At 43.9% G+C, this 20,365-nt stretch overlaps 1 protein-coding gene across 1 annotated transcript in view; it reads right to left on the minus strand.

Annotated features, from left to right (window-relative positions):
- Window positions 1-7,890: 7,890 nt before the first annotated feature.
- The window catches only part of LOC132777575 (polyunsaturated fatty acid lipoxygenase ALOX15B-like), a 39,889-nt gene continuing 27,414 nt past the window's right edge, over window positions 7,891-20,365 (minus strand). Inside the window, exons 11-16 of the mRNA XM_060779934.2 lie at window positions 17,857-18,060; window positions 15,885-15,971; window positions 14,756-14,925; window positions 14,388-14,610; window positions 12,645-12,815; window positions 7,891-8,851 (exon numbers count right to left, since the gene is read on the minus strand). Of these exons, the coding sequence (XP_060635917.2) occupies window positions 8,672-8,851; window positions 12,645-12,815; window positions 14,388-14,610; window positions 14,756-14,925; window positions 15,885-15,971; window positions 17,857-18,060 (1,035 nt within the window). The 3' untranslated portion in view covers window positions 7,891-8,671. The remainder of the gene's footprint in view (window positions 8,852-12,644; window positions 12,816-14,387; window positions 14,611-14,755; window positions 14,926-15,884; window positions 15,972-17,856; window positions 18,061-20,365) is intronic.

Raw genomic sequence — 20,365 nt, forward strand, 5'->3', positions numbered from 1 at the left:
TGGACTTCAACTTCCACAATTCCTAACAGCCTCGGGACCCTTTCTTTTACCCCTCAGCTGAAAAGGAAAGGGAAGAGGAAAAGGAAAAGGCCGGAGCCTGTTAGGAATGGGTGGGAGTTGAAGTCCAAAGGACCTGGAGGGCCGAAGTTTGCCCATGCCTGATATGGATGCACTCAAGGACATCCCTGTGTGCCCCAGAGACTTCCTCCCTTAGAGGAGAAGAAACCTATTAGCCACAAGTTTGATAGTTATGGCAAATATCTTCTGGGACTTCTGCTTGGCTTCCTCAAATGTGAGACAAGAACTGAACAGTGACGGTTATGTTGCATCACTCTGCAAACCTCAAGACACCATCTGTGTAAAAAAAAAGATCACAAAAAAGCTGGATGCAAACCTGTGACGGCACCACAACACAAGTCCCCACAACATCAAAGGTCCTTGCAGAAAATGGGACACTCAGCAGTGCCACATCCGCTTTACGGTGGTGTCACAAGGTTTGGTGTCATCTAGTGTGGAAACCTGTGGTGTCAGCCCCACACAAATCCTCACGTGCCACACCATACCTCTGTATTGTGGCTAAAATGGCAGGATATTGGTCAAAATCAGCAAAAGCAACCAGCAATATGCAGATGGAAATGATGTAATTTGAAGTGTTGTTGTCATTGAGTCATAATGACAGCTCTAACTGAAGTGCATTAGAAAGTTCAAAATGAAAACCGGTATAGAGTTATACTCTATGGGTATGGTATATATCAGCAGGGCTTCTGAAGAATATTTTTGTGATTATATCTAAAGACAAAAATATTATTGTTTTAAAAAAAACCACATTTCTTTTTTGAAGCACTGCACAAAGGTTTTGTAGACACTGGGCTGCTGTGAGCTTTCCAGGCTGTCTGACCATGTTGCAGGAGCATTCTCTCCTGACGTTTTGCCCACATCTATGGCAGGCATCCTCAGAGGTTGTGAGGTCCGTTGCAAACTAGGAAAATTGGGTTTATATATCTGTGGAATGTCCAGAGTGGGAGAAAGAATTCTTATCTGCTTGAGGTAGGTGTGAATGTTGCCAGTGGCCACGTTGATTTAGCATTTAATGGCCTTGTAGTTTCAAAGCCTGGGGGAATCCTTTGTTGAGATGTGTTAGCTGGCCACCTTGATTAGCATTTAATGGCCTTGTAGCTTCAAAGCCTGGCTGATTTCTGCCTGGGGAAATCCTCTTTGATTGTAAGTGAAATATAAATCCCAGTAACTGCAACTCCCAAATGTCAAGGTCTACTTCCCCCAAACTCCATCTATGTTCATATTTGGGCATATGGAATATTCGTGCCAAGTTTGGTTCAGCTCCATCATCGTTTGAGTCCACAGTGCTCTCTGGATGTAGGTGAACTGCAACTCCCAGACTCAAGGTCAATGCCCACCAAACCCTTCCAGTATTTTCTGTTGGTCATGGGAGTCCTGTGTGCCAAGTTTGGCTCAATTCCATCATTGGTGGAGTTCAGAATGTTCTTTGATTGTAGGTTAACTATAAATCCCAGCAACTACAACTCCCAAATGTCAAAATCATATTATTTTTTTTTAGTGATGGTCACTCATTGGGTTAGTAGGGGTCTTGTGGCCAAGAGGTACTCCTGGTCAGTCGCAAGGCCGAACAGGGCATAGGGTTACAGCCTGTGTTGGATGGGGCCGCACTCCCCCTGAAGACGCAGGTTCGCAGCTTGGGTGTGACCCTGGACTCATCGCTGAGCCTGGAACCCCAGGTTTCGGCGGTGACCAGGGGAGCATTTGCACAGCTAAAGCTTGTGCGCCAGCTGCGCCCATACCTTGGGAAGTCTGACTTGGCCACGGTAGTCCACGCTCTGGTTACATCCCGTTTAGACTACTGCAACGCTCTCTACGTGGGGTTGCCTTTGAAGACAGCTCGGAAGCTCCAACTAGTCCAACGCTCGGCAGCCATGATTTTAACAGGAGCGGAGCGCAGGGAGCATACAACCCCCCCTGTTGCGCCAACTCCACTGGCTACCGATCTGCTACCGGGCTGAATTCAAAGTGCTGGCGTTGGCCTTTAAAGCCCTAAACGGTTCCGGCCCATGCTACCTATCTGACCGCATCTCTGCCTATGAACCCACCAGGACTTTGAGATCTTCCGGGGAGACCCTGCTCTCGATCCCGCCTGCTTCTCAAGCTCGGCTGGCGGGGACAAGAGATAGGGCCTTCTCGGTGGTGGCTCCTCGGCTGTGGAACGCCCTTCCTACGGACATTAGACTAGCACCATCTCTAATGGTATTCCGCAAAAAGGTGAAGACCTGGATGATTGTGCAGGCGTTTGAGTAATTTAGTGCAATCTGGTAATGGAACATAGGAATGGAACAATGGACGACGAACCTGGACTACGCTTGGATGATGATTTATCAAAAACAAGTCATGCCAGACTAATCTGATCTCTTTCTTCGATAGAGCTACAAGCTGGGTAGATGCGGGGAATGCCGTGGATGTAGCGTACCTGGATTTCAGTAAGGCCTTCGACAAGGTCCCCCATGACCTTCTGGCAAGGAAACTAGTCCAATGTGGGCTAGGCAAAACTACGGTGAGGTGGATCTGTAATTGGTTAAGTGGACGAACACAGAGAGTGCTCACTAATGCTTCCTCTTCATCTTGGAAAGAAGTGACGAGCGGAGTGCCGCAGGGCTCCGTCCTGGGCCCGGTCCTGTTCAACATCTTTATTAATGACTTAGATGAAGGGCTAGAAGACAGGATCATCAAGTTTGCAGACGACACCAAATTGGGAGGGAGAGCCAATACTCCAGAGGACAGGAGCAGGATTCAAAACGATCTTGACAGATTAGAGAGATGATTGGCCAAAACTAACCAAATGAAGTTCAACAGTGACAAATGCAAGATACTCCACTTTGGCAGAAAAAATGAAATGCAAAGATACAGAATGGGGGACGCCTGGCTCGAGAGCAGTACGTGTGAAAAAGATCTTGGAGTCCTCATGGACAACAAGTTAAACATGAGCCAACAATGTGATGTGGCGGCAAAAAAAGCCAATGGGATTTTGGCCTGCATCAATAGAAGCATAGTGTCTAGATCTAAGGAAGTAATGCTACCCCTCTATTCTGCTTTGGTTAGACCACATCTGGAATATTGTGTCCAATTCTGGGCACCACAATTCAAGAGAGATGTTGACAAGCTGGAAAGTGTCCAGAGGAGGGCGACTAAAATGATCAAGGGTCTGGAGAACAAGCCCTATGAGGAGCGGCTTAGGGAACTGGGCATGTTTATCCTGAAGAAGAGAAGGCTGAGAGGAGATATGATAGCCATGTATAAATATGTGAGAGGAAGCCACAGGGAGGAGGGAGCAAGCTTGTTTTCTGCTTCCTTGGAGACTAGGACGCGGAACAATGGCTTCAAACTACAAGAGAGGAGATTCCATCTGAACATTAGGAAGAACTTCCTGACTGTGAGAGCCGTTCAGCAGTGGAACTCTCTGCCCCGGAGTGTGGTGGAGGCTCCTTCTTTGGAAGCTTTTAAGCAGAGGCTGGATGGCCATTTGTCAGGGGCGATTTGAATGCAATATTCCTGCTTCTTGGCAGGGGGTTGGACTGGATGGCCCATGAGGTCTCTTCCAACTCTATGATTCTATGATTCTATGATGAGAAGATTGGGTACGGTTGTTTTTTGTAATAATTGTGCATTGTAATTGCTTATTGGTAATTTATGGATAATGTGTTAAGTCAATTGTTATATGTTGTATGGAACCACTGCTGTTTCTACTGTTTTTACTGTTTGTGAACCGCCGTGAGTCGCCTTCGGGCTTGAGATACAGCGGTATAGAAGCAAAGTAAATAAATAAATAAATAAATAAATTTGGCGGCAATTCATCAAGTGGTTTTTGAGTTATGTTAATCCAAGAAATGAACATTATATTTTTATTTATATAGATGAAAAAGGGAGCACGCCACTTGGATTTGGCAAGTTTATTATTTTATTTTTAAAAACACATATTGTTCGTCCACTTATAAAAACAACCCTCAGGGGGTCTTAATTAAAATAACATCACAAAACATCAGGGATTACACCATAAAATCAGACCGCCAGCCCACACCTACACATGCATCGTGAGCCATACGGAATCAGTCCCTGCCACGTCTTCGAGCTTCACATATTGTTTAAAAGTATCCCTCATCCTCACATTTTATGAAATCAATTTTTAGATTCACAGAATCATTTACACCATTTTAAAAACATTGTGCAAAAGTAACATCACATTATTCAAAGTTGCAATATATTACACTATTTGGTTTCAGGTTAGAAGAAGAAGGAAATCTGATCAGGCTGGCTAGGGGATTCTGGAAGTTCTAGTCTTCTAGAAAGTACGAGGGTTGAATGAAAAGTAATGCCTCCACCTTTGTAACTCCTCCACAGACGGCAGTACTGGTATGCGGCAGATACTGGCTTGTTCAGTAGACTCTCCTCTACAGTTCAATTTTGGCAGGAAGCCTTAGCATTGAACAGTTGTGTTGTTAAAGTGCAAAGTATGGAACTCTGCGCAGACGGTCGGTCAATATGATTTAAGCAACGTGCAGTCACTGAATTCTTGACAGCAGAAGGTGTCACCCCAAAGGAGATTCATCAGAGAATGCAAGCTGTTTATTGTGATTGTGTTGATGTGAGTACTGTGCGTTGTTGGGCGAGTAAGTTTAAAGATGTTGAGGTGACACCTTCTCCTGTCAACAATTCAATGACTGCACGTTGCTTAAGTCACATTGCCGACCGTCTGAGCAGGGTTCCATGCTTTGGTGGGAATGCTAAGGCTTCCCACCAAAATTGAACTGTAGAGAAGGGTCTACTGAACAAGCCAGTATCTGCCGCATACCAGTACTGCACTCTGTTGAGGAGTTACGAAGATGAAGGCATTAATGTATTGTCAAAGGCTTTCATGGCCGGAATTACTGGGTTGTTGTAAGTTTTTTCGGATTCTGGAAGGCACTATCTCCTGACGTTTTCGCCTGCATCTATGGCAAGCATCCTCAGAGGTAGGTCTGTTGGAACTAGCAAAAAGGGTTTATATATCTATGGAATGACCAGGGTGGGACAAAGGACTCTTGTCTGCTGGAGCTAGGTGTGAATGTTTCAACTGACCACCTTGATTAGCATATAAAGGCCTGACAGTGCCTGGAGCAAACTTTTGTTCAGGGGTGATTAGATGTCCTTGACAACAGAGAGGAAACAAACAAGGACATCTAATCACCTCTCAACAAAAGTTTGCTCCAGGCACTGTCAGGCAATTATATGCTAATCAAGGTGGTCAGATGAAACATTCACACCTAGCTCCAGCAGACAAGAGTCCTTTGTCCCACCCTGGTCATTCCACAGATATATAAACCCCTTTTCCTACTTCCAACAGACCTCACTACCTCTGAGGATGCTTGCCATAGATGCAGGCAGGAGAGAATGCCTCTAGACCATGGCCATATAGCCCGAAAAAACCCTCAACAACCCAGTGAAGGCATTACTTTTCATTCAACCCTCATAGCTTTTCCAAGGTCTAGCTTCAGCCTAATGGATTGTATAAGGAAAGAAAGAAAGGAGACGTTGTGAAAGTGCGTGCATTTTCAAAGTTATTTTACATCGACGGACTCCTTCCCGACAGCAAACACACAGATTACTTCTCAGCTTAGTTCTGAATTAGCTTAAAAGTCATTTTCTGAAAACATTGACTTGACTGTCCATCAGCTCCTTGCCTAAGAGGGTATTTTAGATCATTCTCCAGAAATGTTTTCTAATGTTTTTTCCTAACACGCAATGCTGGAACACATGTGCAAACATGCACTAAACATGCATTAAAGCAGGCACAGGCAAACTTGGGCCTTCCAAATGTTTTGGACTTCAACTCCCACCATTCCTAACAGCCTCAGGCCCCTTCCTTTCCCCCCTCCGCCGCTTAAGCGGCGGAGGGGGGAAAGGAAAGAGCCTGAGGCTGTTAGGAATGGTGGGAGTTGAAGTCCAAAAACATTTGGAAGGCCAATGTTTACCCATGTCTGTAATAAAGCACATAGTCCTTTGGGGGATTATATTTCCCAGCATCCCCAATGGCACATTTGGAAAGCCAATCCAACTTTCTACTTTTCTCAGGGGGGGAAATGTTTGGAGAGATTTTAGTTTTTTCAGAGGCAACAATTATATGAAATATAGAGGAGTAAAAAATGGTAAAATGCTTGGAGAAGTGAGGGTTTTTTTTTAAGGGGGGAAGCAATTCTATGTAGCATTAGTGAGTCAAAATGGTTAGAAAAATATCCAAAGACAAATGAAATCTTTCTGACCACTGCCTTCTCAGTATCAGCTAAAATTCGGTCCACAGCAAAGTGCGAACATAAGACTATGTCATCAGCATAGAAGGTGACTAAACTTACTTTTAACACACTTTCACTGCAATCTAGAAGCATTTCAGATAAAGTAAAAAGTTACAACTAGTAGTAGGCAGTTGCTTTTCAGGGAAGGGAGGCTGATCTCACATTTTCACCAATAATCTGTTTGAATGTATTGTCAAAAGCTTTCATGGCCAGAATCACTGGGTTGTGGTGAGTTTTCCAGGCTGTATGGTCATGTTCCAGAAGCATTTTCTCCTAATGTTTCGCCCACATCTATGGCAGGCATCCTCAGATATTGTAAAGTCTGTAGGCCAGTGAGATATATGAGGGGTATTTTTTAAGTAAGGTCCGTTTTGTTGTAGACACTAGTAGTTCACACGCATACCGCAACGAGCAGTGCGTTGTGTACCAGCAGCCTCGGGAACAACTGTGCTCAGTTTCCGCTCTGTAGCTCACCTGTACGGTTCTGTTCTGTGCTTTAAAAATGTTTAAGACTATCAACTCACCCTCCGCATGTGAGGTTCGCTCAGTGATACGGTTTTTGTCAGCAAGGAACCTGCCTGCTGCAGAAATTCATCGACAGATTTGTGAAGTGTACGGTGATACTGTTATGAGTGAAAGCAAAGTGCGTAAGTGGGTACGACAATTCAAAGATGGCCGTGACAACGTCCATGATGAGGACCGCTCCGGTCGCCCTTCTTTGATTACAAACGATTTGGTGGCTTCAGTTGAAGCAAGGATTCGTGAGAACAGGCACTTCACAATAACAGGTCTCTCAAACGAATTTCCTGACGTGTCGAGATCAGTGCTTTACAACATTGTTTCTGAACACCTAAAGTTTAGGTAACTGTCCTCCCGTTGGGTCCTGACACTCCTAATAGAGGACCACAAAAACCAAAGATTTGAGTGTGCGATCAAATCAAATTGTCTGTAATCAAAGAAGGGTTACTGGAGCGGTCCTCATCATGGACGTTGTCATGGCCATCTTTGAATTGTGTCTACAACAAAATGGACCTTACTTAAAAAAATACCCATCGTATATCTGTGGAATATCCAGGGTGGGAGAAAGAACTCTTGTCTGTTTGAGGCAAGTGTGACTGTTGCAATTGGCCAACTTGATTAGCATTTAATGGCCTTGCAGCTTCAAAGTCTGGCTCCTTCCTACCAGGGGGAATCCTTTATTGGGAGGTGTTAGCTGGCCCTGATTTACTCTTGTATGGATTTCCCCTGTTTTCTGAGTGTTGTTCTTTATTTACTGTCCTGATTTTAGACGCTTTTCAATTCTGGTAGCCAGATTTTGTCCATGTTCATGGTTTCCTTCTTTCTATTGACATTGTCCACTTGCATGTGGTTATGGACAAAGGATTCCCCCAGGCAGGAAGCAGCCAGCCTTTGAAGCTGCAAGGCTATTCAATGCTAATCAAGGTGATGAATTGTAACATTCACACTTGCCTCAAACAGACAAAAGTTCTTTCTCCCACCCTGGATATTCCACAGATATAAAAATTTCACTTGTCTAGTTTCCAACAGACCTCACAACCTCTGGAGATGTCTGCCATAGATGTAGGTGAATCATCAGGAGAGAATGCTCCTGGAACATGGCCATACAGCCTGTAAAATTCACAGCAACCCAGTGATTCCAGCCATGAAAGCCTTTGACAACGCAGATGTAAAGATTTTCTGGCTTCTGAATTTACAGAATTAGTCAGAATGTCGTCCATAAAAAAGAGCAAACATAAGACTATGTCATCAGCATAGAAGGTCAAGTCTTCTATGCCAAAACAATGTCAGCAGCATGAAAGACTACTATTAGCACACTTTCACAGCAACCCAGGAGCATTTTGGGGCGGTAAAGGGTTAAACCGATTGTGGGCATTGGGCAAACATTTTTAGGGGATAGGGAGACTGGCCCATATTTGGGAAACAGAAACCAAAGCCAGTAAACCTACATTTTCCGTCTCTGAAACCCTTTGAACTTTAGGCTGTTGGAGAAAGGACAGATTATAAAGAGATTTTGAAGTCTGTTTACCAAAGACCTTTGAAATTAGATCAAAGGCCCACAAGACAAACCTGAGGGCCATAAATGTTCTTTGGGTTCAACATTAAACCGCATTCGTGCCGACATCTCTGTTCCTGCTCTCCAGAAAGCCAAACACAGTTGTGCAAAATCTCACCACTTCCCAGGAGAAGAGTTGTTGAGAAATATGGTGGCTCGGCACATCATATAACCAAGCGTCTTGGAGATGGATGATGGGCAATCCATGCCCAGGCAAAGACAATATCCATACATCATCCCCTGAGTCCTAGATCTGGATGCTGTTCTCGACCCGAAGAGGATTGATATATTCATATGGAAGCGCCAGTGACTTGTTCCTTTCATTAATTTCTTGAGAAATTTTGGCCAGGCGGCTCTGAAAGCCTCTTATAAGGCGCTTTGGCTCAGTCTCGGAGAAATGTTCATCTGGAAAGTGTCCCAATAGTCTCTGGAAGAGAGTTGGGAGAAATAATTAACAATGGATGTTTGGAAGGGTCCTGTTCAATGACAATATGACCCCATCCCCCCCAACCCTTTATCCACAGATTCATTACCCACAGTTTCACTTAGCAATGATCCCAAAAAATATAGCACCCCCCCCCCCCCCAAATTTCTGTGGGCTTCTCTAGGTCCTCCATTGTGATTCTAGGGCAGGCATGTGCAAACATTGGCCCTTCAGGTGTTTTGGACTTCAACTCCCACCATTCCTAACAACCTCAGGCCCCTTCCTTTTCTGTTGTATGTCTGCCTGTTCAGCCTGTGATTGTGTCTGGTGTTCATGTTAATGCAATTTTCGTGATCCGAATGGGAAAGACGATACTGATGGTGGCTTTGGGGATGAGAGTTTGCTCAGGCCTGAATTAAGCTCAGGTGAGAGGCCTGAGCTGTTTCAGAAAGAGGAAGATTTTTTTATTATTATTATTTATTTACTGTATTTGTATACCGCCCCCTGTGCCAACAGGACTGAAGACTGACAAGTCGCAGGTTCAAATCCCGGGAGAGGTGGCTGAGCTCCCTCTATCAGCTCCAGCTCCTCGTGCAGGGACATGAGAGAAGCCTCCCACAAGGATGATAAAACATCAAATCATCCAGGCGTCCCCTGGGCAACGTCCTGGCAGACGGCCAATTCTCTCACACCAGAAGCGACTTGCAGTTTCTCAGGTCGCTCTTGACACAACCAAAAAAAAAAGGCAACTCAGGGTGGTTTGCAATGGCAATGATTCAATGCCCAAAAACACCATAAAATATTTAAAAACATTAACACATAATGTAAAACCATAACAAGAATATTAAAACATACATCATTTGTGTCTCTTAATAAAAAAAATTGTCCCATCTCATCGTCCAGTCGTTGCAATTTCTATGTCTTTTACCTTGCTTTTTCAAACGCTTGCTCCAACAACCAAGTCTAGACTCTTTTCCGAAGGGGGCCGATCTAATGTCCCCCGGAAGAGCGTTCCAGAGCCGAGGCGCCACCACTGAGAAGGCCCTGTCTCTCATCCCCACCAAACGTGTTTGTGACGCAGGCAGGATCGAGAGCAGGGCATCTCTGGATGATCTTAAAGTCCTAGCAGGTTCATAAGGGAAGATGCGTTCAGACAGTTCAGTTGGGCCAGAACCTAGATTCCCAAGGCTGCATTCTTGAGAAGGGCCCTTCATAGCCTTTCTCAGAACAACTACCTGAAGATAATTTGTCAAGTGCAGAAAATAACGAGAGCTCAGAGAGAGCTAATAACGAGAGTTTAGACAGAAAGCTAAGTTTCTGTAAACAGAGGCAGTCTGCAAAGACTCAGACAGTCCGTTCGCTTACAGCAAAAGAAAGATAACAAACCGTTATTTGGTAGCAAGGTCAAGAAAAATGCTTTCCTTTCAATTTTGGAACCTGCAAACACCTTATATTGATGCATGGTCTTTTTTCAAGTGCTCTTAGTTTCATGTACTAAGTTCTCACCAAGCTCCAGTTTTGTTTAAGAGATTTTTTCCTGCTGTCTAATTCCATGGATTCAAGTGCGTAGTTTTATGGATTTTTATGTGCTTTTGGATCTTGCTTTCTTTGAGGTTTATGGACTATTTTACTTGCAATACTGCTTTACCTACATATATTCTTCAATAAACTGCTTGCTGTCTTTACTAAGCTGGTGTGAAGTTTAAGGTGAAGCAAAGTTTCTGCAAACAGAGACAGTCTGCAAAAATTAAGACAGTCTCTTCACTTACAGCAAAAGAAAGTTAAAAAACCATTATCTGGTAGCATGGTCAAGAGAAACTGTGCAGGTACAGCTGTACCAGGAGCTCCAATTTTGTTTGCTTTGCATTGAAAGTTTGTTGTAGTCCTAAGTTTCAGGGACTCTGCAGATAGGTGGCTTCTTTTGGCTGCAATCATAGGACAAGCCACCTGTCAATTATAGTTAGGTTCTCTGGTCCCGCCCCCTTTTTGGGGTTTTGGAGGGAATAGGTGCCATTTTGGGTTCAGTCCATACAGAGAAGCTTTCCATGCAGGACATAATACCAAGAGCTCCTGTAGAAAGCTTCGTCTTCTACAGCTTGGCCGGGGAGAAAGGTCCCATAGCTTGGCCGAGGATTATACAGCCTTACAGCTCCTTCGCTGAGGGACTTCAGTCAGCCATCACGGAAACCTGAATTCTTTTTCCCTTGGAAGTCTACAAAGCTCTGCTTGGTAAGGGTCACTCGCGGAAGCCAGACACAGTGTGGTACCGGGTGCAGGGGCTCCACGCCAACAGAGGTAAAGACAGACTGCCCAGATTAGAAGTTAAGGATTTCCTCATTAGTTAATGTACAGTGCCTGTTCCCTGTGGACAAGATTGAAAGAGAGCCAATAGACTATTAAGAAAGCCTTAAAGTACCTGTTTGTTTTCATTAATAAAGAACTTTGTTGGACTTACTTTAAGCCTCTACAGAACTTTGTTTAAGGAAATCCAAAGGCCTTTAATCTGAGGCAGCCCCGGCGTCCCGTTGGACACGCAGAATTTATGTCCTGTCTACAGTCTTATGCACAGGCCCTGCGTGCAACAGCACAGAAATGCTTTCCTTTCAGTTTTGGAACCTGGAAAAGCCTTATATTGATGCAAGGGAAAGAATTGCCTCATTCAGGTCAACATTGGAAATTGATCATGATCTTGTTTTCAAGTGCTCTTAGTTTCATGTACTAAGTTCTCGCCAAACCAGTTTTGTTTAAGAGATTTTTCCGGCTATCTAGTTCCATGGATTCAAGTACCTCGTTTTATGGATTTTTATGTACTTTTGGATCTTGCTTTCTTTGAGGTTTATGGACTATTTTACTTGCAATACTGCTTTACCTACATATATTCTTCAATAAACTGCTTGCTGATTTTACTAAGCTGGTGTGGTGTTTAAGGTTAAGCAAAGTTTCTGCAAACAGAGAAAGAGTCTGCCAAAATTAAGACAGTCTGTTCAATTACAGCAAAAGAAAGATAACAAACCATTATCTGGTAGCAAGGTCAAGAGAAATGCTTTCCTATCATTTTTGGAACCTGGAAAAGCCTTATATTGATGCATGGGAAAGAGTTGCCTCATTTGGGTCAAGATTGAAATTAATCATGGTCTTGTTTTCAAGTGCTCTTAGTTTCATGTACCAAGTTCTTGCCAAGCTTCAGCTTTGTTTATGATATTTTTCCTGCTGTCTAGTTCCATGGATTCAGGTACCTCGTTTTATGGATTTTTGTATACTTTTGGATCTTGTTTTCTTTGAGTTTATGGACTATTTTACTTGCAATACTGCTTTACCTACATATATTCTTCAATAAACTGCTTGCTTATTTTCCTAAGCTGGTGTGGTGTTTAAGGTCACAGGTGTTCCTGCTCTGGTGCACAACATTTTCCCCCTCAGCCGCTTAAGCAGTATTGCAAGTACAATAGTCCATAAACTCAAAGAAAACAAGATCCAAAAGTACATAAAAATCCATAATCGGCTGAGGGGGGAAAGGAAGGGGCCTAAGGCAGTTAGGAATTGTGGGAGTTGAAGTCCAAAACACCTGGAGGGCCCAAGTTCGACCATACCTGGTGTAGATGCACCCAAGGTGAACATTTCTTGCATTCCCATGTAAGACAAATATAGTTTAAAGCATGGCAAGGGCTCCATTTGAGGATGGATTCAAGAGGGTCTGGTTAGTCTTAAACCTGGGAGGAGTTTTGAGAGGAAACATGGGTTTCTTTATGGGTTGGATTACTGAACATTGTCTTCCCTCTGCTTCATGGATGCTTACCCGATCTCCCACCTCGTTGCTTAGAAGCCACAGAGAAGTCAAGGCAAGGCAAGTGATGTTGACCGGGGGAAGGATATTAAGAATGCTTTCCAAGCTTGCGGTCCCCTTCTTGGTGGGCGGGGGTCTCCGCATGGTGGGTGGGACATTGGGGATCCAGGAGCCAAAGTCAAACTGTGGGCAAAAAGAGCATTGGTTAAGTCAAATCCTGACATGCAGAAGTCATTTCACAGGAATTGAGGTGAGTTAGCTTCCAATTCACATGTCTAACTTTAGCTACCTAACAAGATCTGTCAAGATGCTCATAGCTAACCAGTTGCTGCTACTAGTGCAGCAGATGGATCTTCATCGTTATGACACGTCATCTTTTTGATGGGAAGCTTCCCACAGGAGTGGAAATAATCTATTGGGCAGATGGCAAGCTATTTAACCTCAGCAGACTGAAAGCCAAAACCAAGGTCACAACATCTGTTATAGAACTCCAATATGCTGATGATAATGTAGTCTGTGCGCATTCAGAAGAAGACCTACAAGCCACTCTAAACACCTTTGCAGAAGTATACGAGAAGCTCAGCCTCTCACTGAACATTGAGAAAACCAAAGTGCTTTCCCAGCAGGAACTAGCCAATCCGTCTACAATGGATTTATGGTGTAATGTTAGAAAATGTGGACCATTTCTGCTACCTTGGCAGCCACCTTTCCACAAAAGTCAACATTGAGACTGAAGTACACCACCACCTGAGCTCTGCAAGTGCAGCATTCTTCTGAATGAAGCAAAGAGTGTTTGAGGACCGGGACATTCGTAGGGATACCAAGGTGCTTGCTTATAAAGCCATTGTCCTCCCAACCCTGCTATACCCCTGCGAGATGTGGATTATCTACAGATGCCATATGCAACTCCTGGAACAATTATGTCAGTGCTGCCTCCGAAAAATCTTGCAAATCTCTTAGGAAGACAGGCGGACAAGTGTGCTGGAAGAAGCAAAGACCACCAGCATTGAAGCGATGCTCATACGCCAAGTCCACTGGACTGGCCACATTGTGTGAATGTCCAACCACCATCTCCCAAAGCGGTTACTCTACTCCCAGAAAACAGAAGGTTGGTGGACAGAAAAAGCGATTTAAAGATGGGCTTAAAGTTAACCTTAAAAACTCTGGCATAGACAATGAGAACTGGGAAGCCCTGGCACGTGAGTGCTCTAGATGGAGGTCAGCTGTGACCAGCAGTACTGTGAAAGTCAAAGAGGCACAAATGGAGGGTGAAAGGGAGAAACATGCCAAGAGGAAGGCATGTCAAGTCAACCCTGACCGGGATCACCTTCCACCTGGAAACCGATGTTCTCAATGTGGAAGACTATGTGGGTCAAGAATAGGGCTCCACAGTCACCTAGTATCCATCACCAAGACACTACACTTGGAAGGCCATCATACTCAGACAACAAGGGATCGCCTAAATAAGTAAGTAACTGGTGCTGTTGTGTCATTGACAACTAACAGAAAGTGGTCTCTGGTGCCATCAAGTGGCCAATACAGATATTACACATTTGACTTTACAAGCTAAATGGAAACATGTTATAGATAGAATCACAGAGTTGGAAGAGATCCAAAGGACTATCCAGTCCAACCCATTCTGCCAGGCACCCAATCAAAGCACTCCTGACAGATGACTACCTAATTTTTAATTAAAATATTTCCTATCCATTCTTGGACAAAGTAAAACTATTGCCTTGGAAAATATGGTCTTACCTGTCCACTGTTGACTGCGGCATGTTGAGCTGAGCAGGTGAAAATCACCATTGTCATGAATTTGATGAGCTCTTCCCTCGTCCCCAGAGAAGAAGGAGCGCCTGAATTCTCCCTGCTTTGGAAACCTTCCCTGAAGACCTCCTGGATCCAGGCTTGGAGCTCTGGGTCGTTCTGGACACGGTCATCACTCCAGTAATAGTACCTGACCATGTCCCTCACAAAGCTGGAATGCAAGAGAAATCTTTAAGCCCATATTTAGGGACTGGGAGATGCAGTCCCTAAAGGCCAACTTTTCCAAGGTCAGGTCCCTCCCTCCATCTTCACTCCCCTCCATGCTATTTTCTATTGCCTTTCAGACCAACGTTCACCTTTCAATGGCGACCCAAATGTTCATGGCATCATCCCGGTAGTAATAGTTGGCCACTGCAGAGACTCCACGGGTTTCAATGTCTTCCGGGAGGCAGAGGGAAGAGTAGGTCAGCCTGGAAGCCCCTTTGGCCACCAGAGGAACAATCCCTTCGTAACCGGCCGACGTGGCCTGCAAAATTAAACATCACATAATGCCAATCTATACAGATTCTGCCAATCTAGCCGTTCGAAAACATGCAAATATGAGTAGATCAATAGGTACCGCTCCAGCGGAAAGGTAACGGCACTCCATGTAGTCTTGCCGGCCACATGACCTTGGAGATGTCTACAGAAAATGCCGGTTCTTCGGCTTAGAAATGGAGATGACCCCCAACCCCAACCAAAAGGAGGAAACCATGAAGATGAACAAAATCTGGTTACCAGTATTAAAAAACTCAAAAATTGCAACAGCCAAACAACAGAGGGGAAACAAACAGGCACATAAAATCACTCTCAACAAAAGATTCCCCCCAGGCCCTTCCAAGCCATTGAATGCTAATCAAGGTGATCAGCTGAAATATTCACAGCCAGCCCCAGCAGACAAAAGTCCTTTGTCTCACCCTGGTCATTCCACAGATATATAAACCCATTTTTCCTACTTCCAACAGACCTCACTACGTCTGAGGATGCTTGCCATAGATGCAGGCGAAACTTCAGGAGAAAAATTGCCTCCAGAACATGGCCATATAGCCCGGAAAAACCTACAACAACCCAGTGATTCCAGCCATGAAAGCCTTCGACAATACATTGAACATGACATGTTTATTTATATAGATTACATGTAATATTACTAATAATATTACAGTATGGTGTTATAGTACAATATAGTAATATATAATATTGTGCTATATGCTAATAATATATTGTATGTACATATAACTTGCAAGCCGCTCTGAGTCCCCTTCAGGGTGAGAAGGGCGGCATATAAATGTTGTAATTAAATTAAATTAATTTCGAATAGGAGAAAATAGTAAAACTTTACCTTGCATGGATTGCTGGCTTGGTCTGGGAATCCAGTCAGGAGGGAATGGCATCAAAACATATTGAACAGACACAATAAATATGGGTGTAAATGGCACCCAGTCTTACCCTATCCATCATGCCTCCTTCCTTGATCAGCCTGACTCGGGCCAAAGTGTTGATCTGGAGGGTGTATCGCAAGTGAGGAATCAGCAGCTGTGGGATGGAGAGAACCGGCATTAAATCCTCATATCTTTGGATTGGAAGAGACTTTGGAAAATCACACACCGACCAACTAGAGATCCAAACCCTAGTCTCCTAATCAAACACTCAAAACAGTTGCATCACATTGGCTTTCTTTAATATTTCACATCCATATACATGTAGATAACACTTCGATTTAAGTGCTACATATTCATAAGGCTCTCTGATTGTGGTGGGACTACAAATCCCAGCATTCTTTTTCAATGGTTATGCTACTATGGCTACTGGGAGATGTCGTCCAACAACAGAGAGTGGTATGCATCCTAATCTTATACTGTATAATCTTAATATTGTTTCCTGAACGTGTGCAGTCGAGTTTTTATTCTAAGGGTGCATTTACACCAGGTGTAGGCCAACTTCAGCCCTCCAGGTGTTTTGGACTCCAACTCCCACAATTCCTAACAGCCTGCTGGCTGTTAGGAATTGTGGGTGTTGGAGTCCAAAATACCTGGAGGACCGAAGTTGGCCCACTCCTGATCTACGCTATAGAACTAAGGCAGTTTGACACCATTTTAACTGCTATGGCTAGAATTATGGAAGTTGTAGTTTGGAGAGGCACCAGCATTTCTCTGACAGGGAAGACTAGCCACCTCGAAGAACAACTCCCATGATTTCTGTGATCACAAGGTCTTTAGCCCTCTCTGCCAAAGAGTACGAGTGCCTTGGTAAACTACAACTCCCAGGATCCCATAGCCTTGAGCAATGTCATACTACATTCCTTCTACAATGTAAACACACCCTAAATGGATGCAGTCAGCTCAAAAGACGACAATTCCTAGAATCCAGAAAATAAACCCGGAAAAAAGTCAAGACGTGGCTTCTTGTGATTCGACAAACTACAACTCCCAGGATCCCATAGCAGTGTCAAACTACATTCATTCTACAATGTAAACACACCCTAAATGGATGCAGTCGGCTCAAAAGATGACAATTCCTAGAATCCAGAAAATAAATCCGGAAAAATGTCAAGACGTGGCTTCTTGTGATTCAACAAACTACAACTCCCAGGATCGCAAAGCAATGTCAAACTACATTCATTCTACAATGTAAACACACCCTAAATGGATGCAAGGACCTCTTCAGTCGGCTCAAAAAGACGACAATTCCTAGAATCCAAAAAAACAAACCCGGAAAAAAGTCAAGACGTGGCTTCTTGTGATTCGACAAACTACAACTCCCAGGATCCCATAGCAGTGTCAAACTACATTCATTCTACAATGTAAACACATCCTAAATGGATGCAAAGACCTCTTCAGTCGGCTCAAAAGACGACAATTCCTAGAATCCAAAAAATAAACCCGGAAAAAAGTCAAGACGTGGCTTCTTGTGATTCGACAAACTACAACTCCCAGGATCCCATAGCAGTGTCAAACTACATTCATTCTACAATGTAAACACACCCTAAATGGATGCAAAGACCTCTTCAGTCGGCTCAAAAAGACGACAATTCCTAGAATCCAAAAAAACAAACCCGGAAAAAAGTCAAGACGTGGCTTCTTGTGATTCGACAAACTACAACTCCCAGGATCCCATAGCAGTGTCAAACTACATTCATTCTACAATGTAAACACATCCTAAATGGATGCAAAGATTTCTTCAGTGGGCTCAAAATATGACAATTCCTAGAATCCAAAAAATAAAGCTGGAAAAAAGTCAAGACGTGGCTTTTTGAACAAGCGTTTGCAAATGCAAAGTAACTGACATAGGAAAATGGAACGACAAGACAATATATACAAATGTAGTAAATTTACTGTATACAAATACAGTAAATAAATAAATAATTCCCAGAGTCTTTGCCAGGGAATCTGGGAGTTGTAGTGCCGTCCCATTGCCGTACCTTGAAGAGTGGGTGGCACATGGGCAGTTGCCGGAGGGCGGCCATCGAAAAGATCTCAGCCATCAGGTGCGTCCGCAGGAGGTGCGAGAGGTTCTGGTGGATGTGGAAGTCCGCGTTCCGCACCCACATCTTTGCCAGGATCCAGTCCCATTTGGAGTCGCTAGGGAGGAAAATGGGGTTCTCGGGACCCGGAGTCTGGCTGAGCTGAGGAATGGATCAAGAGTATTGGAATGGGTCACAATACAGAACAGAACCACACACTCAAACACAGCCAGCTAGCCATCAAATCCTAACCACAATCCTATTTTTTGTACTACAACTCCCAGTGGCTATGCTGTTTGGGCATTCTGGAAGCTGTAGTCCAAAAATGTTAACTTTCCCAAATTCTGCTTAAAATGCCAACAAATGTTCCCTAAGCAAGGTGCCAACCAGTAATAACTGGCAGCATTGAATCCGTTCTGGACTTTAGTCTGAACTTTAAAAAGCTGACCCAACTCTCTGCTCTGTTCTCTTTATTGATTCCAGTTTCCAAAAGAAATTCCAGCTAATTACACTACGCAACACAATTTTTGTTAGAATCATAGAATCAAAGAGTTGGAAGAGACCTCATGGGCCATCCAGTCCAACCCCATTCTGCCAAGAAGCAGGAATATTGCATTCAAATCACCCCTGACAGATGGCCACCCAGCCTCTGTTTAAAAGTTTCCAAAGGAGGAGCCTCCACCACACTCCGGGGCAGAGAGTTCCTCTGCTGAACGGCTCTCATAGTCAGGAAATTCTTCCTCATGTTCAGATGAAATCTCCTCTCTTGAAGTTTGAAGCCATTGTTCCGCGTCCTAGTCTCCAAGGAAGCAGAAAACAAGCTTGCTCCCTCCTCCCTGTGGCTTCCTCTCACATATTTATACATGGCTATCATATCTCCTCTCAGCCTTCTCTTCTTCAGGCTAAACATGCCCAGCTCCTTAAGACGCTCCTCATAGGGCTTGTTCTCCATACCCTTGATCATTTTAGTCGCCCTCCTCGGACACATTCCAGCTTGTGAATATCTCTCTTGAATTGTGGTGCCCAGAATTGGACACAATATTCCAGGTGTGGTCTAAGCAAAGCGGAATACAGCATGGGGAGCATGACTTCCTTAGATCTAGGCACTATGCTCCTATTGATGCAGGCCAAAATCCCATTGGCTTTTTTTGCCGCCACATCACATTATTGGCTCATGTTTAACTTGTTGTCCAAGATCTTTTTCACACGTACTGCTCTCTAGCCAGGCATCGTCCCCCATTCTGTATCTTTGCATTTCATTTTTTCTGCCAAAGTGGAGTATCTTGCATTTGTCCCCGTTGAATTTCATTTTGTTAGTTTTGGCCCATCTCTCTAATTGGTCAAGATAGTTTTGAATCCTCCTCCTATCCTCTGGAGTATTGGCTAGCCCTCCCAATTTGGTGTCGTCTGCAAATTGGTTATAAATGCCTTTTCATAATTATTTCTATCATAAAAATATGGAACACAGCCATACAGTCCTGAAAACTCACAGCAACCCATAATGGAATATGTGTATTAAGCTGCAAAAACTGCAGGAGGGACATCCTGCAACACATTTTGCTATATTTTTCAATTAATATCTCATCAAGTCTCAACGAATTCAACATAAGTGTTGTCGAAGGCTTTCATGGACGGAATCACTGGGTTGCTGTAAGTTTTCTGGGCTGTCTGACCATGTTCCAGAAGCATTCTCTCCTGATGTTTCATCCACATCTATGGCAGGCATCCTCAGAGGTTGTGAGGTCTGTTGGAAACTAGGCAAGTGGGGTTTATATATCTGTGGAATATCCAGTATGGGGGAAATAACTCCTGTCGGTTGGAGGCGGATGTGAATGTTGCAATTGGCCAACTTGATTAGACTTGAATAGCCCTGCAGCAGGACAGTAAATAAAGAACAACACTCAGAAAACAGGAGAATTCCAAACAGGAAAAAATCAGGGCCAGTTAACGCCTCCAAAGGATTCCCCAGGCAGGAAGCAGCCAGCTAACGCCGCCAAAGAATTCCCCAGGCAGGAAGCAGCCAGGCTTTGAAACCGTAAGGCTATTCAATGCTAATCAAGTTCTCCAATTGCAACATTCACGCTTGCCTCCAACAGACAAGAGTTCTTTCTCCCACCCTGGATATTATTCCACAGATATATAAACCCCTTGTTATTAGCAATGCTTCTTAAGGCCCATTCAACCTCACTCCTCAGGATGTCTGGTTCTAATTCACTCACCACACCATCACAACCCAGCTTGTACATCTGGCAACTCTCTCTCCATGTATTGCTGGAGTCTACCTTGCAGTATCTTGAGCATTGCCTTAGAAGCATGTGAAATAAGTGCCACTAATTACAGTAATTATTTCTAATTTCCAAAGGTTTTTAATGCATTACAAAATACCAAGTTTCATGCTCTGGAAAACTCAAGAAGGTCCTTGCACTTGAAGTGTTTTGCATTTTATGAAGCTAGTCCCTACTGTTTG

Source organism: Anolis sagrei, chromosome 6, assembly GCF_037176765.1.
Source record: "Anolis sagrei isolate rAnoSag1 chromosome 6, rAnoSag1.mat, whole genome shotgun sequence".
In the NCBI taxonomy this organism is placed as follows: Eukaryota; Metazoa; Chordata; class Lepidosauria; order Squamata; family Dactyloidae; genus Anolis; species Anolis sagrei.